Raw genomic sequence first — 27,692 nt, 5'->3', positions numbered from 1 at the left:
CCTGACCTCCCTCCCCCAGTTTTATCTAAATCACTACACCATGGGTAGGCAAACTAAGACCCGGGGGGCCAGGGCCCAATCGCCTTCAAAATCTGGCCCACGGACAGTCCACGAATCAGCGTGTTTTTACATGAGTAGAATGTGTGCTTTTATTTAAAATGCATCCCTGGGTTATTTGTGGGGCATAGGAATTCATTCCCCCCCCCAAAAAAAATATAGTCTGGCCCCCCACAAGGTCTGAGGGGCAGTGGACCGGCCCCTTGCTGAAAAAGTTTGCTGACCCCTGCACTACACCCTCACACCCTTCCCGAAACCTTAGCTAAGGGGGCAGTGGGGAAAAATCAGGAAATTGCACCACCTGTAAAGTGGTGCACTGCTGCATATTAGCTTAGCAGCCTCAGGACACCACACGCGCCATTTGCCAGCTTCTACAATAAGTTGTAAGCAAGCTAAGACTCACAGTCCTCTGTAAAATTTTCACTTTAGCCTTGGCTCCGGGAGTGGCTACTCCAGAGAAAGCAACCTTTAATGGCAATCCTGCACCTGTTGGCAGCTCAAATTCATTGTCCATGAAGATGTAGTGAACAAAGAGATCGTTGTCAATCCCCCCTGAGATGGCTTGGGCGATCTATGGGCAAAACGATGAAAGCATTTGTTAAATGATTATCACATACTTTCCCAAAGTAATTCGGAGGATGATGATGATAAAAATGATGATCATCTTTTTCGTTCTTCAAAAAACATACGTTGAAAGAATATTGGAAAATGTTTATTGAATATAGGGGGGGGAATTGTGTACATTTGAAAACATGGGCAGCATTAAGATAAATTCAACAGTTTAAATAAGTTTTGATGGATGAAATACTTGAATACTGAATGGTTTAGTTTATATAAAACATGCAGGGATTTATGTTATGCAAAATGAACCATGGAAAGAGAAGAAGGGACGTCATTGATATTTTAAGGTTGTTTAAATGAATATTCTAAAATGTAAAACAGAAAATTTAATAAAAATTAAATTAAAGATGATCATCATCATTCTTTCTGTGTCCTGTGATATTCATGCAAGTGACACTTTGCTACAGCCTTTGTATAATAACAATAACAATAACAATAATACTGCATCGAAGATGTATGGGAAATTATTTCAAGCATCTGATTTGATGAAGAAGTGGCTGCAGTGCAAGCCACAGGCCTTCATTATATACCTGAACCCACTCCTTGGGAATGGCCCGTCCCCATGCCCACTCACGACTGATTCCCCAATTGAGTGAGCAGGTGGGATCTACTTCTCCAGCAGCAAGCTCAGCCCAGGGACCTCCTTTGTTTCCTGAGAAGCTGCCCAAGGGGCTCCCCCTGTCGGATTATGGAAAACGAGGAAATGCCAGTCCGCAATGGCACCCACCAAGAAGGGTGAGCGGTCTCGTACGAATGTTGTTGTTGTTGTTGTTTTTAAAAAAGTGTGTTGGGGACCACAATTTGGATGACTACATTGGTGAGGGCTTCAACCCTTTGGTGCTCTCCCCACTGCAGACCTAATCCAGATCAGGGTGCGATGCTTTTGGAAGAATTCTCCCATTCAATGGTGGTCTGTGTCCCAATGAAAATAGCAGGCCAGGCCCCCCACTTTGCACCAGGACCTCAGTAGGAGAGGCCAAGAGTTAAGTTCTCTTTTAAGAAGAAGAAGAAGAGTTTGGATTTGATATCCCGCCTTTCACTCCCCTTCAGGAGTCTCAAAGTGGCTAACAATCTCCTTTCCCTTCCTCCCCCACAACAAACACTCTGTGAGGTGAGTGAGGCTGAGAGACTTCAAAGAAGTGTGACTGGCCCAAGGTCACCCAGCAGCTGCATGTGGAAGAGCGGAGATGCGAACCCGGTTCCCCAGATTACGAGACTACCGCTCTTAACCACTACACCACACTGGGAGACAGAAACATGCACAAGGTGGTTTCCAGCATTTTGAAAATATACCTTCTCGGGCACAGTCTGAAGCGTGAGGAGGCTTTTCCGAATTAGATTTCCAAGTAGCTTGAAGTCACTGAGTTTCAAGTAGCCAAGCTCTTCCCCAAACATTCTCAGGTAGGCTCTGGCTTCAGGTGTTTCTTTGGAGGTGATTTCTCTGATCATTTTCTCAAAATTAAGCATGATTCCTTTCATGGGATCCTGAAAAATGTTTCAAAGAAAGCAACAAGTAAAACATCAACCACTGTCGTAACCCTCTAGGATCACACGAGGTACTGATGGCTAGCAAAGCCCGTGTGGAATGTACGATCTCATCTAAAAGAGGGATCTCTGCCCAAAATGGCCGTCAATATGATGGCAACATTTCTTACTCTGAGCAGGAAACAAATTTCCTTAAAAAAATAATAATGGTGTTTTCTGTATGCTTTTGGTGCTTCTTGTCATTTTCATTTTTGAGAGCAGCTCCATGTACAGTAGACCCTTGGGTTATGTTACTCTCAAGTAACGTAAACTTTGGACTGCGAAAGCGGCAAACCCAGAAGTAATTTTCCAGGTTTCACCGCTCATGCATGTGCAGAAGCACTCTGTGCGCCATGCACATGTGCAGAAGCGCTCTATCATGCCATGCGCACACGCAGAAGCGGTGCCTCTGGATACGGATTTTTCAGGGTGCGCACGGACCCCTGGAACGAATTAAGTTCGTATCCAGAGGGTCCACTGTACAGCCTTAGAATACAATGTGGTTTTCAACCACTGCACCCCACAAAACTTATTCAAACATTGCTACGGGGTTGAAGGGTTTGTTTTTAAAAGCCAACAGCACCATTTCATCTAGAAAACTGTGGTGTTATGTACTGAAGTTCTCACCCTGGGCCAGCAGGGGGATACTGTAGATAGTTATGCAAATGAAGGATCGAAAAGTGACGTTTAGTGATTGGATAGTTTTGTATGCAAATGAAGGATCGAAAAGTGACGTTCAGTGATTGGATAGTTTTAGACCGTGGCAACAGTTACAATTGTTCTGTAGCTCTATATAAGCAGGCTGACTGAGCTCCTCAGTTCAGTTCTGTTCCAGCTTACAAAATAAAGAGCTGCTTTGGAGAAATCGCTGTGTCGTCTGCTATGTCAACCCACAACTTAACATGTGGTATACCTGATCTTGTGTTCCATCCTTGGAGTACCCAAAATATTTGAAAAGCACTTGAGAAACTTCATCTGGCACCTTGCCATCTACCCAATACAAAGCTTTTGTGGCACTGTCAGGGAAAAACCCATTCGGTCCGAACATGGCTTCTAGTGTCGGCTCAAAGCTTTTCCCATCCAAGCCGATCTGATGGAAAGGAGAAAAAAATAAAACAAAGCAGAGTGAGTAATAGAAGAGTATTTTTTTTTCCACTTGAGAACTCCAAGTTAATTGGAAGGGGGAAATTCTACAGGCAAGCTGCAAATGCATAAAATAGAGAGCTGAATGAGCAGGCAGGGGTCTAGCTTGAGGCTAATGCTGTCACTTAACTTGACTTCCCCTCAGTTGTGAGTTTTTGGACGTAACACTAATCGTGTGCTGCTGTTATGCCAGGTCATTGCATTCATGAGCCTTGTCTTCTGAGATCAAGATGTTAGCAAGACATAAGGAGAGCCTTGCTGGGTCAGACCAAAGGTAAAAAAGGTAAAGGACCCCTGGATGGTTAAGTCCAGGCAAAGGAGACTATGGGGTGCAGAGCTCATCTCACTTTCAGGCCGAGGGAGCCGGTGTTTGTCTGCAGACAGCTTTCTTAGTCATGTGGCCAACATGACTAAACCGCTACTGGTGCATGGAAGACTATGACAGATGCCAGAGCGCACAGAAATGCCATTTACCTTCCCGCCGCAGCAGTACCTATTTATCTACTTGCACTGGCGTGCTTTCGAACTGCTACGTTGGCAGGAGCTGGGACAGAGCAATGGGAGCCTACCCCGTCGCGGGGATTCGAACTGCCGACCTTCCGATCGGCAAGCCCAAGAGGCTCAGTGGTTTAGACCACAGCGCCACCAGCTCCCTTTCAAGGGTCAGAGCAAAAGTCTATCTAATTCAGCATCTTGCCTTCTACTTGACCAATCTGCTGCATGTGAGAAGCTCAGAAGGCGGTTGTTAGGGTGACAGTCCTCCTTCACTGTTTCGCCCCAGTGATTTGTATTCAGAGACATACTGCCTTTCATACTGCAGGTAAACATATAGGCCATCCTGCATATTGGCCATATTTATTCATTTTTATTCTTGCTCCAATTGACCACTGGCACCCTGCCATTTCTTGCACCTTTAGATAGCTGAGATCTTGCGAGTGTGCACATGATTTCTAATTTCATCAAGTTGCTGTTATTTTGAATTTTTAACCTTTGTACACTGTTTTAAGGCTAAAAAAGCATCGTATAGAAAATAGTAGCACATAATATAATACAGTCATACCCTGGGAGCCGAATGCCTTGGCTCCCGAACAAATCGGCTCCCAAAACACTGAAACCTGGAAGTGAGTGTTCTGGTTTTTGAACGATTTTTGGAAGCCAAACATCCAGTGCGGCTTCCGTGGCTTTCAATTGGCTGCAGGACACTCCTCCAGTCAATCAGAAGCTGCGCTTTGGTTTCTGAATGGTTCCAGGAGTCGAATGAACTCCCAGAACTCATTCCATTAGAAAACCAAGGTACCACTGTACAGATACATTTATACGCTGAAGTCAATAATAGCAAGCAGACTGAAGTAAATGCTAAGAAAACTGTTGTACCTCAAACACATCTATGGGGTTCAGTCCAGTCAACTGCAGTGTAGTTCTTAGCATGGATTCCTTAGGTACATAGCTGCTTGAATCAAACAGCAGGTCTCCTTCCAGTTTTCCTGAAATTGGACCATTGGTCCATGGCAGAGACAGCGTCTTGGAAGCCTGATAATTTTGTGAAAATCTTCGGAAGTCCTTAGCTGGTGGAACCTGGGCTCCTTTGAGGGCCTCATTAATTTTTCCTCTGAGTCTGATGACATTAAAATAGAGTGGCAAAATTATCAATACAATATTTTGTACAATATTCAGGTAGAATTCAGCTATGGTAGGTTTCTGGCATAAAAACTCCATTTAATATATTTTTTATTCACATCTCTTTAGGGAACGTTATACTTAGGGGCTTAGAGTTCTGGTGCCTTACCTCAGCAAAAACCAATGGGACTAACGGGAATCTCACAAAGAGCTTGAAATGTCAGCTTCACAGGACCAAAAATATGAAGCACCCTCACATGTTGCCACATATAAAATGGGGTTTTGGTGCTGGGAGCCAAATTATATTGCAATTCCGGTGATGGTTCAAAAAAGGCTAAAATGGCAGCCCACTAGCCCAATCTGGTCCCCTTACCTGAAATTTAATGACAGTCTTCCTCCTTTCAATGTAGCTGATTCCCTTCTAATTCAGCAGCACCACAGACCACAAAAATTGTGTAGCAATTTGTGCCATTATCCCTTTGATTACAACATGGCTGGAGAGGGGGGCATTCTAGCTCTCATACACACCTTAGAAGTACTATTTTTCTAGGAAAAGAAGTGCCAGAACTCACCACAAACTCCTCCATTGTTCTCTTATAAACCTATAGCTCAGTTGGTAGAGCATGAGTCTCTTAATTTCATGGGTCATGGCAATGGCGCCCACCTGAGAGGTGCCAGAGCTGAGCTCCAGTGAGCTCTGGCTGGAAAAAAAGCCCTGCACCTTAGTCAGGGATAGCCTGGTCCCCCAAAATGAAGAAGCTGGCTCCTACTAGCCTATGTAAATATCTACCTTATGGACTCTTGATTTAATATGATTATTCCATTAATCGTAGGTAAAAAATTTGAAGCTACATCAACAGATTCCAAAACAATTACTTACAATTCAGTGTAAGGGTCTGTCGAGTCTAAGATGTTGGCAATGTGGGAGGCTACAAAGCTTTTCACTTGTTCATTCTTGTCCTTCTGAAGACTTTTAATGACCTTGGAAATGTCAGATGAGGAAGGGTTTCTCATCAGCATGAGATAAGCTGCCAGACGTTTCTCAACTGGTGAAGAAGCCTCCTGGAAGACCTTGACTAGAACCCCTTGGTCCTGTAACAAGATGAACAAAGTAAAGTTAAAGAACAAAAAATGGCAACTAGAAATGGCTTAACTTCTGGTTTAGGAAACATTTGAGTTTCGGTTCTCCTCATTTCCGCACACAACGTTTATTTTAATAATGAGTGACACTGTTTGAGGTCGATCACCGCTGTGAAGGTTATCTTCAATATGATCACCAGTGTGATTCAATGAGATTCCTACTTTTAATTAGGAGTGTACCTCAGGTTAAGAACTTTACCTCTGGATGAGAACAGAAATCACACGGTGGCAGCATGAGGCCCCATTAGCTAAAGTGGTACCTCAGGTTAAGAACGGTTTCAGGTTAAGAACGGACCTCCGGAACAAATTATGTTCATAGCCAGAGGTACCACTGTAATCATCATCATCATCATCATCATCATCATCATCTCTGACATCGCTACATTTAATATATAATTAGATTCCACTGGTGCTAATTTACACAAGGTCTGCCCAGTTACTAAGAAACAAAATGTGGTTTGTTTGATTGCTTAAAGGATAATTTTATGGAAGGGTGGGGAATATGCAGTACATTCTGTTTACCTCAGCAGTGATGCTCATTTTTCTCAGTGCCTGAATGGCTGCTTTCTGGACTGCAGGTGATGCTACATTACTTCTAATACACATTTTCAGAGACTGTTTCACATTGGGATTGGCATCTTCTATCACTTTCCCCATATTGCCAATGGCCTGTGGATCACATAAAAAAAGAGAGTTGAATATAGGGGCTTCCCTCTCCCAGCTAGGGAATATTAGCATGCAAACAAGGGCAAATGATGCATTTTTAAACTAAAATACAAAAAAATACCCTCAGGGTCAGGTAGGTGAGTTCCTCATCTCCGGAGCATTCATTGCTGATCTGTGACACCATAAAATTAGCAACATCATTTATTTCTTCTGTCACTATCCTGTTGCTCTCATAGAATCTGGAAGAAAGGGAAATCGTATCAAAGATTTTTAAAGCTGCATGGAGAACTTAGGTGCTAAGACGTTAATTGCAAACTTTAACAAAATGCATTTTCCCCTCAGAAGAAAAAAGAAACTTCCCACATTTAGATATCTTTTTCTATAATGGACTTGCATTTTGCCTACTTAAGCATAGAGCCTGTTGATGCCATTGGACTCCATTGTGACCAAGAATGATGGGAGGTGTATTTAACAACTTCTGGGGACATAACACTGAGGAAGCCGTCTCTAGAGGGCCTCAGATTTGTCCCTGATTTTGTAGATCATGATTATTTTTCTTCTGCCGTATCTGGTTAAATATGTGCTATTCAATGCAAACTGTATTTATATGGCTAACAGCCTATCAGTAATTCAGTACAATTAATCAATTCAACCTATATACTGAAACTTGCATATGAACAATAGCTTTCATGGGAAAAGCACATATTCTTTATTTTTACACGATGGAGCTGGTGTATTCCATTCCATTGACTGCAAGGGGAGAGGGATGAATACACCCCCCAAAAAAAGAGCAAGGAAAAGCCATTGCACCAAGCTGGTGGGGCTTAGAAAGGGTGGTAGCTCTTTCTTCACTACATTTCTTCACTACAACCATAGCTGTCAGGCTTCAAGGAATTGGCTTCCTCCCCCCCCCCCCCCGCCTTGGCAGTAGATAAGCAGAACAAAGGAAGAGGAGTCTTCTTACCAGTTAGAAACTTTAATGATCACAGCGAGAGAGAAAAGAACCCATTTCCTAGGAATGGCGGTGCTCCCAATTAAGGATCACACCCCCTTACGTCCCTAGTCACCCACATCACTCCTACGTCTTGTAACCTGAGTTTGTACCCTCTGTGCTTTCTGTTCTGCCACTTTCTCAGCTCTTCTTGATTTTGGAGAGAGCAGATGAATGCTTTCCAGAGACAGTGAATCTGTTAACTCTCTCTCTCCCAGTGCTTCTTCTCCTAGCTGTTCTCCATCCAGTATTTCCCAGCTTCTGCCTTCTGAAATATGCCCCGCTGCAAACCACTGTTCCAAATCTATACTGTCCTCCTGCTCCTGGGAAGATTCAGGATCTGGAGCAGGAGCAGGGGGAGGGGGAGGCTCCCACCATTCCTCCTCAGTGCAGCCTTCCTCAGCACGGTCCCTGACAATAGCACTGCTGTCAACCAGCTAGCAGGGATGCAGGTGGCACTGTGGTCTAAACCACAGAGCCTAGGGCTTGCCGATCAGAAGGTTGGCGGTTCGAATCCCCCTGACGGGGTGAGCTCCCATTGCTCGGTCCCTGTTCCTGCCAACCTAGCAGTTCGAAAGCATGTCAAAGTGCAAGTAGATAAATAGGTACCGCTCTGGCGGGACAGTAAATAGCATTTCCGTGCTCTGGTTCACTAGAAGCGGCTTAGTCATGCTGGCCACATGACCTGGAAGCTGTCTGCGGACACATGCCAGCTCCCTCGGCCTATAGAGCCAGATGAGCACGCAACCCCAAAGTCGTCCGCGACTGAATCTAATGGTCAGGGGTACCTTTACATTTACCAACCAGCTAGTTGGCTAAAGATATTTTAGACAATGCTGTAACCACATTATATTCCTTTAAAAAATCAATTTCAGGTAAAAAACGCACCCAGTTACCACATACCTGTTGACGGCGTGACTCAAGGCATAAAAAGAAGCTCGGCTTGGGCGATACTGGGCCGTGTTGAGGATCTCCCGTATCCTTTTCGTGCAGGGTGAAGGCAGCAGCGCCAGGCTGTATGTGACGGCATCCAGTACAAATGAATCGACGTTGCCTGTCCGCAGGACTTGGAGGATCGCACCAAAGCACTCTGGGGTACCGCACTGAGTCAGAGCCTGTATTGTGATCGAACTGAAGGGAAACAAACCAACCAATTTCAAATCTGACGCAAAGGATTTGACACCATCATGGCACCATCGTTACGTCATCCATACACAGCCATTTATTGTTCTCACACTTCTGCTCCTGTTAACTTTTATACGTATCCACCACTCTATAGAAATTTGCCGATAAATGTAAAACAATGACCATGTGTGTACATGCACTAAATTATCAGAACACAGCAGATGCCCACCAATACTTTTGGTGGGTGGAATGGGGAATGCTGCGCCAGTGTTGTGTGGAGGGACACTTTGCCTCCATCCAACCCTCCCCAGCCTGATGGAAATGGGGTTTGGTGGATGAAGGAGTGGGTAGAATTGAAAGATGCAGGAGTTTGGGACTTAGAAGGATACAACCGAGCATTGGGATGGCATAGCTACCTGTACTACGATAAGACTAAAGTGCACAAGGGATTCTTTAACCATGTGATCAGGAAGAGCCTCTATAATGTTTGGGCAAGATATAAAGAACTTTGAGAAAGGAAGACCGCCATGTTGGCTCTGCCCGATGGAGGCAGTTAAAAAATTTAACATGGGGGGGAAATTGGGGAACACCCAAAGATCTCCTTGAATTTGAAGACTTTTAATTTAATTATAAGACTTTTAAAAGGGGAAGAATAGTTACAGATCAGTTTCAGTGTTTTCAAGTGAATGAGATTTTCATGAAGGACAAAGAGAGAAGATGTATCAAGGGGTGGTGGTCAGAATTTGGAGGGGAAAAACCATATTGGGGAATAACAAAAAATTAATATCGAAATTATATAAAATCTTGTTAGAATGGGAAACTAAAGATGAGCTAGCTAAGGCTGTGATTATACACTGGTCATCAGATATTGGACATAATATTTAATTCTCGGCTTGGGAGAAGTTACAGAATAGAATGATAATTTTTTCGGCTTGATGTTTGATTAAGGAGAATATATTAAAGATGTTTTATAAGTGGTATCTGACCCAAATCAGGAAGTCCCTAATTTTATTTTCACCTCTGTCATGAACTCAGTGGCCTCTTGAATTTTGATACCGAGAAGAAAGGTTTCGTTCTGGATCGTGGGTGTATAGCTGCTAACGAATAGATTTTGCCAACGAATAGGACAATGAGTAAATTAGACTATCGGATGGAAGGTAAATGTTTAATTGTTGTCCTTGGGACCTCTGCAAAACCATGTTGGCCAATATTCTTTCTCCCACACTTTTCCATGGTGCATACTCTCGACTTCTCTCTTCCCATTGCAACACCTGAACAGTGGACTATTGCAACAAAGCTTTTGACCAAACAACCAGACTGCTGCTTTCACTGTGACTTCTTCCATATTTACTCAGTTCCTGTTGATAAAATACCTGGAAGTTTCCATCATCTTTGGCACCAGAGGACCCAGAGTAGCATTGTGCAAGCCTCTCAGTCCGGTCACAAATCTGTAGAAGAGGCTGGCTCTTTTCTGGTTCTGCTGGGAGACGGACAGTTTCTGCAGTTCTTGAAGGACTCTCAGAACAGCATCGCCATGCCTGTGGGATTTGGCCTCCACACTCTCTGAGGACAAGCCTCTCTTTACCAGACCATTGACTATAAAGAAATGCATGTTATATATTTTTTTAAAAAATGCTTTTTTATTGAGTTCTCTTTAACACAAACAAAACAAAATTAATACACTAATGTTCTACAATCTTATGTACACTTATTTTTCAACTCACTATCTAGCCCGGACTTCCCTCCCTCCCTTCAGAGGTTTTCATATTAATCTTTCCTTTTTTCACAGATTCTTCACATCCTCCTGTCCATGTGATAAGATTTATTTTAATCCTACTACAGCCTTTAAACTTCTGCAGTTATTACGTATATACTCCACAAATGTACTCCCTTCACTTCTGAACTGTGTTTCCTCTTGGTTATGGATTCTGTGGGTCAGTTTTGCTAATTCCATATATTCAACCATTTTTTGTCTGCCACTCCATTAATGTTGGTATTTCCTGAGTTTTCCATTTTGGGGCTACTAAGATTCTGGCAGCAGTCGTAGCGTACATGAATAATCTCTGATCTGCTTTTCTTATTTCATCTCCTATCAACCCCAGCAAAAAGGCTTCTGGTTTTTTAGGGAAAGTATATTTGAACAGTTTTTTTTCAATTCATTGTAAATCATATCCCAAGAAATGCATGTTACCAGAAGGATGCTGTATGTTTGCATTTCTGGGACACCCTCTACACCCCCCAAAAAATAATGCCTTGCAAAATATGAACATGCTGCCCTAGGCTGTATTCCACAGTGACTTAGTGCCAATGGAAAACACTGGCATGGGATAATCTGCTTTTGTTGACCTACCGTACCTGCTGCAGATCCTTGGGCTCTTCAGAGATCCCTGGGCTCTGCTTTTCAGAGTTGAGAGACCCTCTCAATCACTACAGGCAATGGCATGGAGGGTGGGCGTAGGTAGAGACCACTGGCAAAAATTATGTGTTTTGTCTTGTGCCAGTGGCATTGCTTTCTACTGGAGAAAAGTCACCATTGGATACAACCTTTCATCTTGATCTTACATACACCCCTGGGATAGCTCAGTCAAGAGAACATGAGACTGTTAATCTGAGGGCTGCGGGTTCAAGCCCCATGTTGGGCAAAAGATTCCTGCATTGCTGGGGGTTGGACTAGATGACCCTTGCGATCCCTTTCCAACTCTACAGTTCTATGATTCTATGATCATTTTTGAATAAACAACTCATCCATACATTCTCAGTGTTTCTGTGATGAAATCAGCTCGTATTGGCCATGGGGGTTATTTTTTTATATAACTACCATTTTCAAAGAGTTCAAATTATCAGGTTGTGAAACAGCAAAACCTTCATGCTCCCCAGTAAAAAATAGCCTCATTGTGACATAATGTCAAGTAATTTCTGGCCTTCCGAGCCCTTCAAAACAACCTTACAAAAAATGGAAACTTTGAGTTAGCATGAAGTTCCCTGGTTGTCTTTTCAGAAGCCCTACGTTGTGTGGTGCTCATCTGATGGGTATGGTCTTAGTTCATTCATATTATCACTGTTATGTGAAACCCCTTTGCCTGATAGGTTGGGATTTTAAACACAGACGGATCCAGGAACATGCCTTCGTCACACCCAGCTGTACACACCACAAACATAGCATAGGTTTCTTCTTTTTTCTTTATATTTTGGGAAATTGCATGTAGCCAGTGCTTAGCCTTTCTCTAGATCTGTGAGTTTGAACACTTAAAATTCCTTGCATTACATAAGCCCCATAGGAAACAGATCAATCCGAGAGAGATTTCTTAAGCCTTACCATCTATGTCTCTGTTGTTGGTTTGCACGGTGTTTTCAAGTTTCAGAAACTGTTTGACTTTGGACATCATGCCATACTGTTGTCTAGTGGGCAATAAGGGGGAAAAGAAACATTTTAAAATGCAAAGTTGTATACAACACGCATGTTTCAACCACAGCCTATAACCCTAATCGGGAAGGGGTCAAGAGAGACACGACATGGGACCTACTTGTACGATGAAGGGAGGAATAAGTGCTCTTCCGTGCAGGTTGCCTCAGCTACGTGCTTCTTCGCTGCATCGATGGTGTACTCACAGTGCTGTTTGCTGCTTATCAGGGTGGACATTGGCGTATTCTGCAAAACACAAGGGTGGCAGAGTTAACTTACTGTTTGCCTTAACAAAACAAATTGCACTGTAGCCATTCCCCTCCCCCAGCTATACTGTCACCTATAAAGGTAAAGGCACCCCTGCCCATACGGGCCAGTCTTGACAGACTCTAAGGTTGTGCGCTCATCTCACTCTAGAGGCTGGGAGCCAGCGCTGTCCGCAGACACTTCCGGGTCACGTGGCCAGCGTGACAAGCTGCATCTGGCGAGCCAGAGCAGCACACGGAACGCCGTTTACCTTCCCGCTAGTAAGCGGTCCCTATTTATCTACTTGCACTTTGGAGTGCTTTCGAAGTGCTAGGTTGGCAGGCGCTGGGACCGAGCGATGGGAGCGCACCCCGCCACGGGGATTCGAACCACCGACCTTTCGATCGGCACTGTCACCTATATTGGCCTGCTAAGTGTGGCAAGGGGGACTGGCCACTTGTCTGCTTCCCTGTATTTCTGATCAGGTGCGTCTCTGATCAGGTAAAAATGCTCCTCATTGCATGACAGGATCATGCTAGCCAAGCAGTTAAATGTACAATGTAATAAGTTAACACTTTACAAATGTCCAGGTGTCAATAACACATACACAATCTAATTCCAGAGGCAGAATCACCTAATGGTTGGATTTTCTTTTTCCAAATGGAGGGCCTCTATTTCTTCTCCTCCTTGCCCCCAACCCATCATGCCTCAGTTTAACCTGTGTTTTTCTGCATAAGGCTTAGGCTCGCCTCATTATTTCGGTGAGGGCCATTTCTCCTACCTAAGAATGAAGCAACCTACAGAGAGGATTTAACATCATAAAAATACTTTCCTTCTTTTCTTTTTAATTTAATATCCAGCCTGAGGGAGAGTTATTGGTAACTTACAAACATGCTTTCGCATTGTGAATCTTGGTCATATAATAAAATTGTTTTACCACTCTAGGGTTGGGAAAGACTGGTTTCCAGTATATTGATAAGCTGGAAGTCAAGCTTTGCCTGTGATGATAATAATATCCGGATGCTGGTAGTATCAGAAATACAGGCTAGTCTAATTCTCATTTCATGCTCCTTACCAAGCCTTTAACGAGGGCAAGTGGGCTGACATAATTTCTGATGGGGCTGAAGTTTTCACAGGATTTCAGGTTTCTTCTGACTGCAATGTCGGCCGCGTTGCTGCCTTTCCTGCTTCTTATTTCAATGTCGCTGTCGCATTTCCCATATACAGTATCCTAAGGGGAGGGAAATATACATATTGTTTGCATCTCCAACATCATTTGAAGCCTAACTGAGAGACTTCCCTGATGATCCAAGGTTGGCTTTTCCATTGGGAGAAGGTCCTTTCGTCTTGGCCATTCAGCTAGGTTTCACTACATAGATGAAAGGAAAATAAAGTGATGCATGACTATGAAATTTACCATAGAGAGTGTTTGGGAATTGGCGTCTGTCTCCATGGGCGCCATGAGAGCCGAGATTATTCCTCTCTTGATGTTGAGTATGTGCATAGGTTCATTGTCCTCAGGGTACAGCTGGAAATTCTTCCCATCTTGAACACTGAATTTCAGTGCATACCTGTGCAAAACAAATAAAAACAACTTTAGGGGAAGAAATGTAGATGTTCCAGCTTCTCAATATTCTTTTCAATTGTGGTGGCACTTTAGGACACTCTATTCTACTCCATTCCATTTCCTCCCCCCTCCTGACAGCTCTGTGTTAGTGTCCAAAAATATGATTTCAAAAATCCTAAAGAGACAACTAAGAAGTGAGCATTTAGATTTGCTCCAGTATCTTGTGTTTTAAAATTAACAATTCACTCTCTAGTTGCATCTTGGAGACACCACTGCTCTATGTAGCTGCTATCATTCTCGACAGATGGCAGAAAATAAAAGAACTATGGCCTCTGAATAATACTTGTTAGGCTAACAAGTAGATAGAGGGCTGACATGCTCATGTCTAGCTTGTGGCCTTCCTCCAGGCGTCTTGTTGGCCGCCATGAAAACAGGAAGTTGGAGAAGATAGGCCTTTGGCCATTATCACAAGGACTCTCCTTATGTGTTCTTAAAGGTAAAGGGACCCCTGACCATTAGGTCCAGTCGTGGCCGACTCTGGGGTTGCGGGGCTCATCTCGCTTTATTGGCCAAGGGAGCTGGCATACAGATTCCGTGTCATGTGGCCAGCATCACTAAGCCGCTTCTGGCAAATCAGAGCAGCGCACGGAAATGCCGTTTACCTTCCTGCCGGAGCGGTACCTATTTATCTACTTGCACTTTACGTGCTTTCGAACTGCTAGGTTGGTAGGAGCTGGGACCGAGCAATGGGAGTTCACCCTGTCACGGGGATTCAAACCGCCAGCCTTCTGATTGGCAAGTCCTAGGCTCTGTGGTTTAACCCACAGCGCCACCCGCATCTTAGGGCTCATTAAATATCATTTAATGTGTTCTTAGGGCTCATTAAATATCATTTAAGGCAATTTTTCTTACTGGGACATGTCAGCAGCAAACTTATCCAAGTTCCTTGACTTCTTCAGTAGAGGCCTTCCCTCAGGGTCAATTCCAGACACCTCCCGGAGGGAGCAGTGGCTTGTCCTGAGGATGAAATTGCATAGTTGTGGGACTTCCAGCTCAACCTGAAACAGAAAGAGTGCGATATAATGCGACACAAGAATTTCTGCAACCAAGTAAATTAACTGCAGGTTGAGGGATTCTTATTAACCAGTGATAATGTTCTCTTAGTTTCGGGTGAATGGCTATGCAGTGTCAGCAGATGTGATGCAGGTGGCTTGGGGCAAATAAACTACCATATAAGCAGGAATGGTTTAGAATCCAAACCAAATGGGCAACCTTGTCATTCCCAGATGGTGGAAATGAGAGAGGCTGGTGTTAGGGGCTATATATTCAAGGGCCTGGGGTCAAGAAAATAAATAATAGAGATTGATGTAATAGAGATTCAGAAGTATTCTCAGGCTTCTACCAATAAGTAAAGCTTGTTACCAAAGAACATAACCTGCTTGTTTTTGTCTAAAAACGCAGTTGAGGCCTAGAGTCAATAACTGCAGCCAGCCATCTTCCCAAGCAGATTTTGGGGAGCAACTGTCTTCACCTCCAAATTTTAAATTTCCACTAACCACAGTACTATTTGTATGTACTTTGCCACAGAGACCCTTGTCATTGTTCATGTGTCTTTCTTAAATATTTCTAATTGGCATTGTTCCTTCTTCCTTCTTACCTTACACTGAATTTTGGAGCCAGTGTGTGAATCTGCCGTTCCTGTTACGCCGCTTGCTGTGTCCGCTTCATAGTTATAGACATATTGCCTCAAGTGCTTAAATCTGGTTGTGTCTCCTACAAGGCGTACATGAGGAAGTAGATTTTTATTAATTTTTGCATACATCTACGTAGGTGTAAAAACACTGCGGCATTCTCTTTCACACTCAAAGTTCCTTTGACTGCAGTCAGAAACTTGAATGAGGAAATGGCAATAAACTATCAGTGCTGGATATAGGAAACTATCTATCTATTTGTATCACACTTCGGTATTTGTTAGTTAAATGGCTCTGGGTGGTGTGGTAAAATGCAATCAACTTTTAGGAGTGATGTGAAAGTGTTTTAATTAACTGATGGATTGTCCAGAAACTAAAGTATATGACAGAGAAATGACAAATTTAACAAGCAAGGTATCAACAGTATTAGTATTATAAGAATTTCCATAGAACTGTCACTGTGTGACCTACTTAACCCTTCTTGTCTCCTTTAATCTCACAACAACCTTCTGAGGTGGATTAGACTAAAAGATAGTCAAGTGTAGTGTTGTGGTTGCTGTGCCGGATTAGTACTGGAGAGACACTGGTTTAAATCCTATGCAGCTGTGAAACTCACTGGCTAACTTTGGACCAGTGAACACCCCTTTACCTAAACTACCTCACAGGATCGTTGTGATAAAATGGAAGAAGATCTATGTAAATCATCTCCAATCTCCTTAGAGAAACTACAAGCGATAACAAGTAAGCTTCGTAAATGCAGTCCTTTTTGCTGCTTATGCCAGTTTATAAAGTGAATCATGCTTTGGAATGTTGCAACCAATTCGTGTTCTGTGATTGAAATCTATTCCACATCCCCAATTTTTTTAAATTATTTTTTTTGAACAACTGCATTATATAGATACAGTCGTACCTTGGTTCTCAAACATCTTGGTTCTCAAGTGCCTTGGTTCTCAAACGCTGAAAACCCAGAAGTAAGTGTTCTGGTTTTCGAATGTTTTTGGGAAGCCAAACACCCGATGCGGCTGTCGGCTGTTGTTTCTGGGGCATCTGCACTAATCAGAAGCTGCGCCTTGGTTTTTGAACATTTCAGAAGTCAAATGGACTTCCAGAATGGATTAAGTTTGGTGCTTTTGTTTTTGCTATTTAATTTGCATTTTTGTTTTTGAGGCTTTTTTGGTTAATTTGTTTTTGTGACTATGTAGAACCCAGTTCAGCTGCTGATTCATTGATTGTGTGACTGTGGAAATGGATAAAAGCCCCCCATCCAAACAATGACTTTCATCAGTGCAGGTAAGAAAAAATAATAATTTAAATTTTTATCACCTACAATACTGTCTTATTTACTTTATAGTACAGTACATTGATTATTGCTTTCATTTTATGGATCAATGATCTCGTTAGTTAGTAAAACTCATGTTAAATTGCTGTTTTAGGGGTTGTTGTTTTTAAAGTCTGGAACGGATTAATCTGTTTTGCATTACTTTTGCTGGGAAAGTATGCCTTGGTTTTGGAACAGACTTCTGGAACAGACTAAATTTGAGAACCAAGGTACCACTGCAGTAGGTGGCACAGAACAATCTTTGTGTAACTGGTTTTGGACTGTCTCATCCATCCGCCCTCAACACCACAGACAGCATATACCACATCATCCACAAATAGATTTCAAACCACTGTTCTGGGCTTGGGCTCTTCACAACTTTCAGGGCACCTTTCTTTCCCTATCAGTCGAGAAATGGAAACCAGACAAAATTCAGCACCATTTCACTATGATTATACAGAGACAAGGACAGCAAAGTGAAGGTATCCCTTCAGAGTGAATAAATGTAACAGCTCCCCATTGAACTTTTGGAATTTGCTGGTGTGTTTTTTAAATTCGTTAACATGCTAGCGTAATACAAAACATAACCAGTATTTTCAAGCAAGAGAGATACAAACGTCTGCATGTTAACTGGGGTCCTGAATGTGCTCTCACATGAATAGGGATCATGAGGTGTGGATCCCCAGGGATGGGTCGAAAATAGGATGCCTACTACACCCAGATCTGTGAGCACTGGACTTTTGCTGCAGGAACACAAGATTGAAAAGATGGCCAGCACACTGAGTCCTAAAAGTACAGCCAGTGGCATAGCGTGGGTTGTCAGCACCCGGGGCAAAGCAAGTAATTTGCGCTCCCTAACCCATGGATTTGTGCCCCCTAACCCTAACCCCCAGTTGTTGCGCCCGGTGCGGCCGGCCCCCCCTGCACCCCCCATGCTACACCACTGAGTACAGCTGAATTGTTGGGGGAAACTTGTTCCAGACAATCCCTTTCTCTGCAACAAGCGATCGGTGCTAACAGCTCCAACTGTTTGTTCATCTACACAGATTTTTGCTCATTGCAATTACTCTGCAGCCCACTGCAGTTAAGTAAGAGGATCTCTGGTTCCAGGCCTCCGCCAACAAACCACTTGGTACATATGGATGACTAAGTGAAACCAATCAACTATTAGCGTTTCAGCCACCAAACTGACATTTAACCATATCTAGTCCCATAGAAGTCCACTTGCTCCTATAGGATGAGAATAGATCTTGCTCAACTGGCTCATCCAGACAGCCTTTTGTGCTGAAGTCTGAGCTTCAAATCTCTATGTCTGAGTATTTGTGGGGGGTTTTATCCCAGCACCTTCCCTAGGAAAACCCATGTATTACCACTGAATTGGAGCAAATGGCAATTAGGTTTCTGCAGATTGGAGTTTGCTCCAATTCAGTGGTAATATGCGAGCTTTCCTGGGGGAAAGAACCAAGACAAAAAAACACCAAAACCCACTCAGAAACACTGGGAAGTACAGCACAAAACAAAATCTAAATGAGCTCTACATTTTACACAAGCGCAGCTAAATTTTACTCAGAGTAAACCTATTAAAATCAATGGACCTAACTTAGTCATGTCCATTAATGTCAGTGGGCTTGCTCTGAGTAAAACATAGTTGATTGCCACCCAAGACAACTTTTTCCTATGCTCACTATATCACTGAGCTATCCAGGAGAGAATTAGTATTCACTTTACTAATTCCTATGTACTATTAAATTTAGATACAACACCCGTAAAAACTATTTACGTATATACAGTGGTGCCTCGCAAGACGAAATTAATTCGTTCTGCGAGTTTTTTCATTTTGTGAATTTTTTCGTCTTGCGAAGCACCACTGTGTATTGACGGTTTCCCATAGGAATGCATTGGCGGTTTTTTTAAAAAGGCGCAAGACGTTTTCATCTTGCGAAGCAAGCCCATAGGGAAATCCGTCTTGCGAAGCAACTCAGAAAACGAAAAACTCTTTCGTCTTGCGAGTTTTTCGTCTTGAGAGGCATTCGTCTTGCGAGGTACCACTGTACTCAAAACAAGATAAAACTGAGAAATACTGCAAAATGCATAGCAGTTCTCTAAGGTGGGTTAAAAAAGGAAGTTTGGCAGCAATCCTAACTAGGTCTATCCAGAAGTTTGTCCCGGCACCAGATTTAGGGAGTGCGGACAGCTCTCCTGCATAGGGCACCAAGCCCAGAGGACACAAAATTGCGAAGAGCCATAATTGAGAAGATCCATTTGGGAGCATCAATTTTTGGCCTAGCCAAAAAGATTACCAAAGTTCACCCCGGTAGGGCCTACTGGATTCCATGGGGCCTATTTCCAGGTAAGTGGGGTTATGATTGCAGCCTAAGTCAGGAGTCTCTGCAGACGGCGCTAAAACACCATATTAGGAAAGCAGAGCTTATCAAAGGACAGCGAGAAAAACACCAAGTCATCAGATACTTTGACCCTCAAAATGAACATCAAGTATCTAGCCAAGGAGTTCGGGACAAACAAAGTACTTTACAAAGGTTGCTCATAAACACTTCCTGATCCCTTGACCCTGTCATTTTCAGCCTACCCACTCCAATGTTTTATTTTTCAGCAAACACTATATACTTTTTAAGGAGTGTCTGTGATTTGGGACATTTGCAAGGTAATGATGACAGTCAGAAGAAGGCTACTGACTGCAAACATTCACTGAGTTTTCAAGCATTCAGAAACGTTGTCTGAAATTGATGGAATGTCAAAAACACACACATTGGTACATTCTGATATTTGAGGTAACACAAGCTAAGAAGTAGACAAAGAGTTCCGTCATTTGTATATCTTGGATAATATAGACATAATTTCTCAGATCCACGCCTGTAATCCCCATTCCACCATAAAGAAATGAAAAGTCGGCTGACAAGAAGCAAGGCAAGGCAAAGGGAACCCATGTTTAAAAGTCAGAACCAAAACTGCTGCCTTTCACAACCATGTTGGAAGCTACGCTTATCCTTTAAAGTTTCTAAGTGTAAAGAGTTTTGCACAAGTAAGGATCCCGTAATATAATGGTATCATTTTGGGGTCATGTTTTACAGCAGGGGTCCCATGGGCCCACTTGCAAAGCAGAGAAACTATTGTAGGTATACCACACACTCGCCACAACCAAGAACACAGAACAACCTGTTCTGTAGGCTACGGAAAAGTGCTTCTTTCAAGCTAACTTCAGCAGTGGAAGGAGGCATTGAAGAGCCACAGAAAGCCTTTGAGATCATATGTGTGCATGCAGGCACCATGCTGGTGACCACTGTTTTAGAGGAAGAGATCAGGAAGGCATATAGGCACGCATGTAACCCCCCCCCCCATGCACACAAACCCGCTTCACAACATATTTGGCAGGTATAAGAGCCAGCAAAGAAAAAATATTGATTGATTTTATTGAATTTATATACCCACAGCTCTCAGGAGGGTTCACAGAATAAAATCAGAATATAAAACCACACAATACATAATCAAAATAAAAACAACCACCACTCAATAACCGCCTGATTCGATAGATATTGACCCCCATTTCATTTTTGGATAGGCTGTCGATCTTTACAATTTTTGAAGCACATCACACACATTTATGCATTTTGTCTACATTTGCCATCCTCCCCACTTCCTGACCCCAAAACAGTATCAATTAAAGCTAGAAATATGCTTCGGGGAGGTGAATGGTTAGCAGTCACTGCTATCATCCCTTTCTAGCCAGTTCTAGCCAGTTAGCTGTGCGTGATGATGTCTTCTTGGCTTCGCACTCAGAACTCTGCTACATATATTTGCTTGCATCATATGAAACCCAAACCCAAGAATTCATTGAGCAGAAGCTTTGAAAAACCAGGAAGAGAAGAAAGCATAAAAGACCAGATAAAAATTGCTTACTTGAACAGCCTGGATTTGAATTTTCAGGCCCATCTTCTGTAAAATAAATTAAAACAAAGGACAACTTCAGTTCCAATTATATACCAGAGGAACAAAATACAGTACAGTCGCCTTATAAACATGCCCTTTATTGCTGTTGACCCATTTGAGCAGAAATGTTCACTCAAGCCATTTGTGGATTGAATGATAAAGCTGCGTTGACTCTGATTTTTGTCTTTGCTAACAAGTAGACAATTTATTGTGCTGGTGAGGGATAATGCTTCAGTCTGAAAAATACAGACCTTCAAAAGTGGCATGGCTGGTAAATGAATTTATTGCAAATTGTCCTCGTCAATAACTGTTCTCCATCAAAATATACATTCTGCCTCAGGCTGCTTAGACAACTGTCAGCTTTGAAAGGGTAAGTGCTGCTAAAATATGCTTCCTTTCCAAAGGCTGTTTTGCTATGAGAATGAGTATGTGATTTGCCATATGCTTCTCTGTCTGAAATGTTGAAAAGATCCATTTGTGTAGCGTAACATGCATATCAAATAGCTGATGAATCCACATTGAAGATCCAGAGAAAGCATTGAGTTACACTGAGCATCCAAACCCAGTGGAGAACCTGATCCTGCTAAAAGTGCTATTTTCTTTAGTGAGTGAAGAAGAATGCAAAGGTATTAGATGCAGTCCCACTTTCTGAAGAATGCAGGTCCACCAAGCAGAAAGGGAAACTGAACCCAGAGGCAAGAACATCACTGTTTTTCTCCAAACAATGGGACTACTGAAGCAACTTTACATCCCAGTCTGAAGCATGCTGACAGAGCAATCCTACTCAGAAGTAAGCCCCACTGAGTACATTGTGTGTGTTCGAAATTCCCAGGTGATTGGTCATAGGACCGTAGCCTTACTTTGAGGTCAACTGAAATCCACAGAGGTTTCATCTGGAAAAAAATGTGTTAGGGATCAGGATGCCAGCCTGCGATCCTGAACCCAGTTCCATTTGTTTGAAGCCACTGACTTAAATGGGACTTTAAAAAGCAAAGGTAGCAGTGTTAGTTCATTCAAGGGGAAAGCTCTCCAAAAGCAACGGTTGGGCAATACCTTTGTTAGGACTGATGCCCAAGTTTCTCTGTGTTTATTCTGATCCTAGTGGGCCTTGCACCTTGGTAAATGTGTTTAGGATTGCAACAGCCTGATGGCCCAGTCCCATGCATGTTTAGTTCTGGAACAGGTCCTGAAAGGTCCAAAGGGGGCATACTCTTCTCAGAAAGTGTGCATAGGACTGTTCTTTGGACAAGATTGTAGCTTCATATTTCATCAAATGCTCTACACAATGAGTTACACTGCGGGTTTAATTCTTAAACTGTAGAACTTGGACAGCTCATTCACTATTTGGTGACATTTTGGTTGTTTCAAATAAAGGTATTTTCCAATTAATTACTGGCTTTTTATTATGGTCCAACACATATTCCTTTCCATTTACTTTTTTTGATCAATGGCATAAGCCACATTGGAGACTCTGGTTTAAAAACAACAACAGCAGAATGCACTCTAATGAAGACACGAAGGAGCCTTTCAACAGACATGTATTTCTGTCACCAAATGCCATCTAACTTGTCACACCGCAACTGACAAAACCTCAACCTCCTCCTTAAAGGGGTAAAAAGCTAAGTAAGCAGAAAACACAGAGTGCCTGGTATGTGGAATGAACCAGGCATGTACCAGCAGAGTGAGCATGTCTAGATCAGATTTTCATAGATCCACAGTCTCATCAATAGATAACCATCCCTTATGGGAGCAACGGGCCATTGCAGTCTATTCACCACTTCTCTATCAAATGCAATATCTAGGGACTGTCTTCAAAAGGGAAGACCTTTCCGCTCCACCTCCATGCTAAAAGGCAGAAGCTACTTACGTGCCAAGGCAGCGCTGCTGAGCAGCAGAAGCAGCCAGAGCTGTGGGGGTCCCATGTTGACCCTGTGGCTGCTCTGCCCTCTCCTCTCCTTCTTCTCCCAGTCCAGCGTCAAAAGGGAGTCTGAGCGTCCCCACTTGGACCTGCCTTTAAATAGTCCGTGGGAAAGCAGCTGAGCCAAACGGTTTAGAAGTTCAGAGCAAATTACAAAAGGTCCAAAGGTGAGAGTCCTGGATCCTCTCCGCAAGAGCTGTGGGAGGCTCATCTGGGCTGGTTCAGGCAGCCGAAGTGTGCAAAAGGCATGAAAGGGCAAAACAGTCCCCTGAGCTTCCTGGTTCATTCATATGCCATCTTACAAATCCACCCGTTTACCTGGGTATCCTTTGCATACAATGTTGGGTATCTTTTACAGACAATATGATAGCGTTAGGCATCCCAAAGGACTTTCCTCCATAGCTGTCAACTTTCAGATTTGAAAATAAGGGAACAGCAGCCTCACCTGTCCCGGTGACAGTCTACGGGATATCTAACAATCCGGGATAGCAGCGGGAAACGGCGCTGGAATAAGGGAATTTCCCGCAAAAAAGGGAAGGTTGACAGCTATGCCTTTCCCACTTAACTGAGTGGAGAACTACATTTGAGGAATTAGGATCCTTGACTTTTAGGAAACATCTGAAGGCAGCCATGTATAGGGAAGTTTTTTAATGTTTGATGCTTTAATGTGTTTTTAACATTTGGTTGGGAGCCACCCAGAGTGTCTGGGGGGCATATAAATAATATAATAATGATTAAATTATTATTATCCTCGCCTACTAAAACTCTGAACTGGCTGGGATTAATATTAGAGGGCTAAGCATGTCTATCCCTAACTGGTCTACAAACAATCACAGGTGTAGGAATCCTTAGGCCAGTGTAGATTGTTTGGGCCAAGGCTTTAGAATTGCAATTGAGATCATCAGTGCTCAACAGAATTCAAAGAAGTTCATACCCTCCAACATTTCTCCAACGAAAATAGGGACGTCACATTCCATAATGATAAATTTACTATTTATATCCCACACATCATATTGGGTTGCCCCAGCAGCTTCCAACATATGTAAAAACATAACAAAAACGTTAAACATATTCTCTAAACATTCTCTATACAGAATTGCCTTCAGATGGCTCGGGGGTCGGCTAACTCCATACCCTCCAATAATTCTCCAGTGAAAGTAGGGACAGCCTATGGAAAAGCAGGACATTCTGGGAACAAATTAGAAACTGGGACGGTTTCTTTAAATAAAAGATGTCCCTGGAAAACAGGGAAAACCTTAATGCTGCTACATGAGAATGTTTTCATGTCATTTTAGTTACATTTATTCTGCTTTATTGTATGTTTACCACATACTATAGTGTTGGGCCTTTGTTGTGATTTCATTTTTGCTTTGGTTTATTGTAGATAGCTCAGAGCCTTATTTTTGAAGAAAAGCAGCTTGTGAGCATATATATTATTAATCTTTTTCCTGCTCTCTCCTCTCTATATGAATGCTCCATTATACATTGAGAACATGAAAAAAGCAAAATATAAAATGTGTGTGTGGAAGAGAGATTGATGTACTGTTTGGTACAGTTTCAGTTTTTAAAAGAATTCAGCACATACTTAGAACATTTAAAATACAATACCAGATTTTCAAACTCATTCCTGAAGTCTTAATAAAAACCTATCCACAATTGTGGAGCAGTAAGCTTTGTTTATTTTAAAATTTGATCGTAATGCTTGACTTATAAAGGCAACTTTGTGTTCAGCTAACCTAATTTGCAAGTGGTTGTATTTTCAAAGAAAAGGGAGAATTTTCAGCAGCTAATGACAGTGGTACCTCAAGATGCGAACGGGATCCATTCCGGAGCCCTGTTCGCATCTAGAAGCAAACGTAACCAGCGACGGCACATCTGCGCACATGTGTGTCACTCTTCGCTGCTTCTATGCATGTGCGTGACATCATTTTGAACGTCTGCACATGCGCAAGCGGCGAAACCCGGAAGTAACGCGCTACGTAACTTCCGGGTTGCCATGGAGCACAACTCGAACGCACTCATCCCGAAGTACAGTGGTGCCTCGCAAGACGAAATTAATTCGTTCCGCAAGTCTCTTCGTCTAGCGGTTTTTTCGTCTTGCGAAGCAACCCTATTAGCGGATTAGCGCTATTAGCGGTTTAGCGGCTATTAGCGGCTATTAAAGGCTTAAGGGATTAGCGGATTAGCTGCTAAAAGGCTATTAGCAGTTTAGCGCCTTAGAAAAAGGGGGTGGGGAGCGAAAAAAAATCTCAAGAATCGCAAGACATTTTCGTCTTGTGAAGCAAGCCCATAGAGAAATTCGTCCTGCGAAGCACATTGAAAAACGGAAAACCCTTTCGTCTAGCGGGTTTTTCGTCTTGCGAGGCATTCGTCTTGCGGGGCACCACTGTACATTTAACCCGAGGTATGACTGTTACTTGCAAATGCACACATTAGAACTCAGAGTTGGGTTTCATTTTATACAAGCAGATAGCATGTGTGTGTGTCTTTAATCCTTTGTTCCACTCCAGTTTACCCTTCTTTCTCTAAGTGTTTGTTCATGTTACCACTTACTCCACATCCAGTGCAGTTTCACTTCTGCTTTTTGAAGCCACATTCATACGATGTTAGCCACAATCTGTATTGATCCTACAGTGCCTTGGCAAACCCTGCTGATTTATGCTTTGTTTCTCAAAGCAGCTTCAATCTGACTAGCAAACGTAAGCTGTGTTCATGTTGTACTGAAGAATGGTGTGTACATTTGAGACAGCTGTCACACACATGCAGATGGTTGCGCATACACAGATGGCAGCTTCATGAAAAGGTATGGGGTATTGGTGGCTGCAGGGGCAAAGAAACCACAAAGGCCATGCATATTAGACGAAGATATCTCCGCCTCCTCTGTGATGTGTACTGTGCAAATGTGGCTTGAAATGCAATGGACGGGAGGAAATGAACTTGGCACATATCCCAAGTCTGCAACCCTAAACACACCTACTAGTGCAGGGGTAGGCAAACTTTTCTGCTGGCGGGCTGGATACCTGCACACTTGCAGGAACGTGCGCATCCATGCGCATGAGCACATGCCTGTCGCTCTTTCCCCGCTGGCTTTCAGAGTCATGGCGGTGGGGGGCGGAGGCATCTGTGGCTTCCTATTGGCTGCAGGAGCTTCCTGCAGCCAATAGGAAGCTGTGTCTGAGTTCTGGAAGTCAGGACGCCATTGCTGCCTGCTCGGTCAGTCCCTGCGTGGAGCTAAACCGGCATGCCGTGTTGGTTGCTCTGTGTGGGGACTGACTGCTGGGACGCAGCCACAGCTTCCTATTGGCTGCAGGAAGCTCCTGCAGCAAAATAGGAAGCCGCAGACACCTCCTCCTCCCTCACCATGGCTCCAAAAACCACTCTTGGTCTAAACCACTGAGCCTCTTGGGCTTGCCGATCAGAAGATCGGCAGTTCAAGTCCCCGTGACGGGGTGAGCTCCCGTTGCTCTGTCCCAGCTCCTGCCAACCTAGCAGTTCGAAAGCACACCAGTGCAAGTAGATAAATAGGTACCGCTGAGGTAGGAAAGTAAATGGCGTTTCCATGCGTGTTTCGTTGTGCCAGAAGCGGTTTAGTCATGCTGGCCACATGACCCAGAAAGCTGTCTGTGGACAAACACCGGCTCCCTCGGCCTAAAAGAAAGATGAGTGCCACAACCCCATAGTCGCCTCTGACTGGACTTAACCGCCAGGGCTCTTTTACCTTTAATTACTTTAATTTAGTATTACTAAGCAGTAGTTGTATGATTTGGCTTCAACTGACTATTTTTTTTAAATAAAAAACAACAACTTAGAACACCATCCAAAATTAACCTCTGTCCTCTCTGGCTAATTATTGATTGCTTATTAGTACAGTCGTACCATGGTTATCAAACTTAATCCGTTCTGGGAGTCTGTTCGATTCCCGAAATGTTCGAAAACCAAGGCATGGCTTCTGATTGTCTGAGGAGCTCCTGCACTCAAGCAGAAGCCAAGTTGGAAGTTCAGCTTCTGAAAAAGTTTGCAAACTGGAACACTTACTTCTGGGTTTCAGGAGCCGCTTTGTTCAGCAACTAAGCCGTTCGACAACCAAGGTATGACTGTAATTTGTAAATATTGGATACAACTGAAGTTCAGGGGCCTGAACTGAATGATTCTTAGGACTAATGCACAGACTTTCTACTTGTTGAAGGTAATAAAGCTGTAATTCCCACCCACTTCCAGACTGTTGCTGCCTTCAGGTGGGATTCAAACACATTCAAGTTGCATAAATTAGCTTGGTTTGGCAGGATGAACGCTCAGTGATCAAGTCATCTGGAAACTATCAATGTCTCATGCCTTCATTCCTGGTGGTGGCAGTGGAGCAAAGATGCAGTTAGCCTCTTGGTTTGTGTCCACACAGAGAGACTTGTCGCAATTGTTTTTCTTTGTTAGTCCCAACTCTCTTTTATTATTTAGATAATCCCCAGATTGCAAATTTGGGTTAGAGATTATCTGCTGATAACGGCAGGTGTCAAGGAAGTGAAGGAAACAGATGTTATTAAGTAACAGGAGGAAATCTTCTAGCAGTTCATTCCACCCCCCGTTCTTTTGGAAACAAGTTTAGTGAAGGTAAGCAGAATACCTTCAAGCAAAGCCTGTCTGGAATAGCTTTGGTAGATTATCTTTCAGGGCTCACATTCAGGGGCGTAGGAAAGGGGGGCGGGGGGGGGGGGACGGTCTGACC

At 43.2% G+C, this 27,692-nt stretch overlaps 1 protein-coding gene across 1 annotated transcript in view; it reads right to left on the bottom strand.

The window, feature by feature from the left end:
• Positions 1-23,041, bottom strand: part of APOB (apolipoprotein B) — a 50,117-nt gene extending 27,076 nt beyond the window's left edge. Inside the window, exons 1-17 of the mRNA XM_083431287.1 lie at positions 22,922-23,041; positions 21,025-21,060; positions 15,758-15,873; positions 15,013-15,158; positions 13,951-14,104; positions 13,609-13,764; positions 12,409-12,533; positions 12,201-12,283; positions 10,258-10,480; positions 8,663-8,890; positions 6,890-7,007; positions 6,625-6,771; positions 5,843-6,054; positions 4,720-4,960; positions 3,116-3,292; positions 1,972-2,163; positions 461-628 (exon numbers count right to left, since the gene is read on the bottom strand). Coding sequence (XP_083287413.1) covers positions 461-628; positions 1,972-2,163; positions 3,116-3,292; positions 4,720-4,960; positions 5,843-6,054; positions 6,625-6,771; positions 6,890-7,007; positions 8,663-8,890; positions 10,258-10,480; positions 12,201-12,283; positions 12,409-12,533; positions 13,609-13,764; positions 13,951-14,104; positions 15,013-15,158; positions 15,758-15,873; positions 21,025-21,060; positions 22,922-22,976 — 2,577 coding nt within the window. The 5' untranslated portion in view covers positions 22,977-23,041. The remainder of the gene's footprint in view (positions 1-460; positions 629-1,971; positions 2,164-3,115; positions 3,293-4,719; positions 4,961-5,842; positions 6,055-6,624; positions 6,772-6,889; positions 7,008-8,662; positions 8,891-10,257; positions 10,481-12,200; positions 12,284-12,408; positions 12,534-13,608; positions 13,765-13,950; positions 14,105-15,012; positions 15,159-15,757; positions 15,874-21,024; positions 21,061-22,921) is intronic.
• Positions 23,042-27,692: the final 4,651 nt, after the last annotated feature.

The sequence above is a fragment of the Podarcis tiliguerta genome (assembly GCF_965153285.1).
Source record: "Podarcis tiliguerta genome assembly, chromosome: 3".
Taxonomy (NCBI): Eukaryota; Metazoa; Chordata; class Lepidosauria; order Squamata; family Lacertidae; genus Podarcis; species Podarcis tiliguerta.
This window is presented reverse-complemented; position numbering and strand designations above follow the sequence as displayed.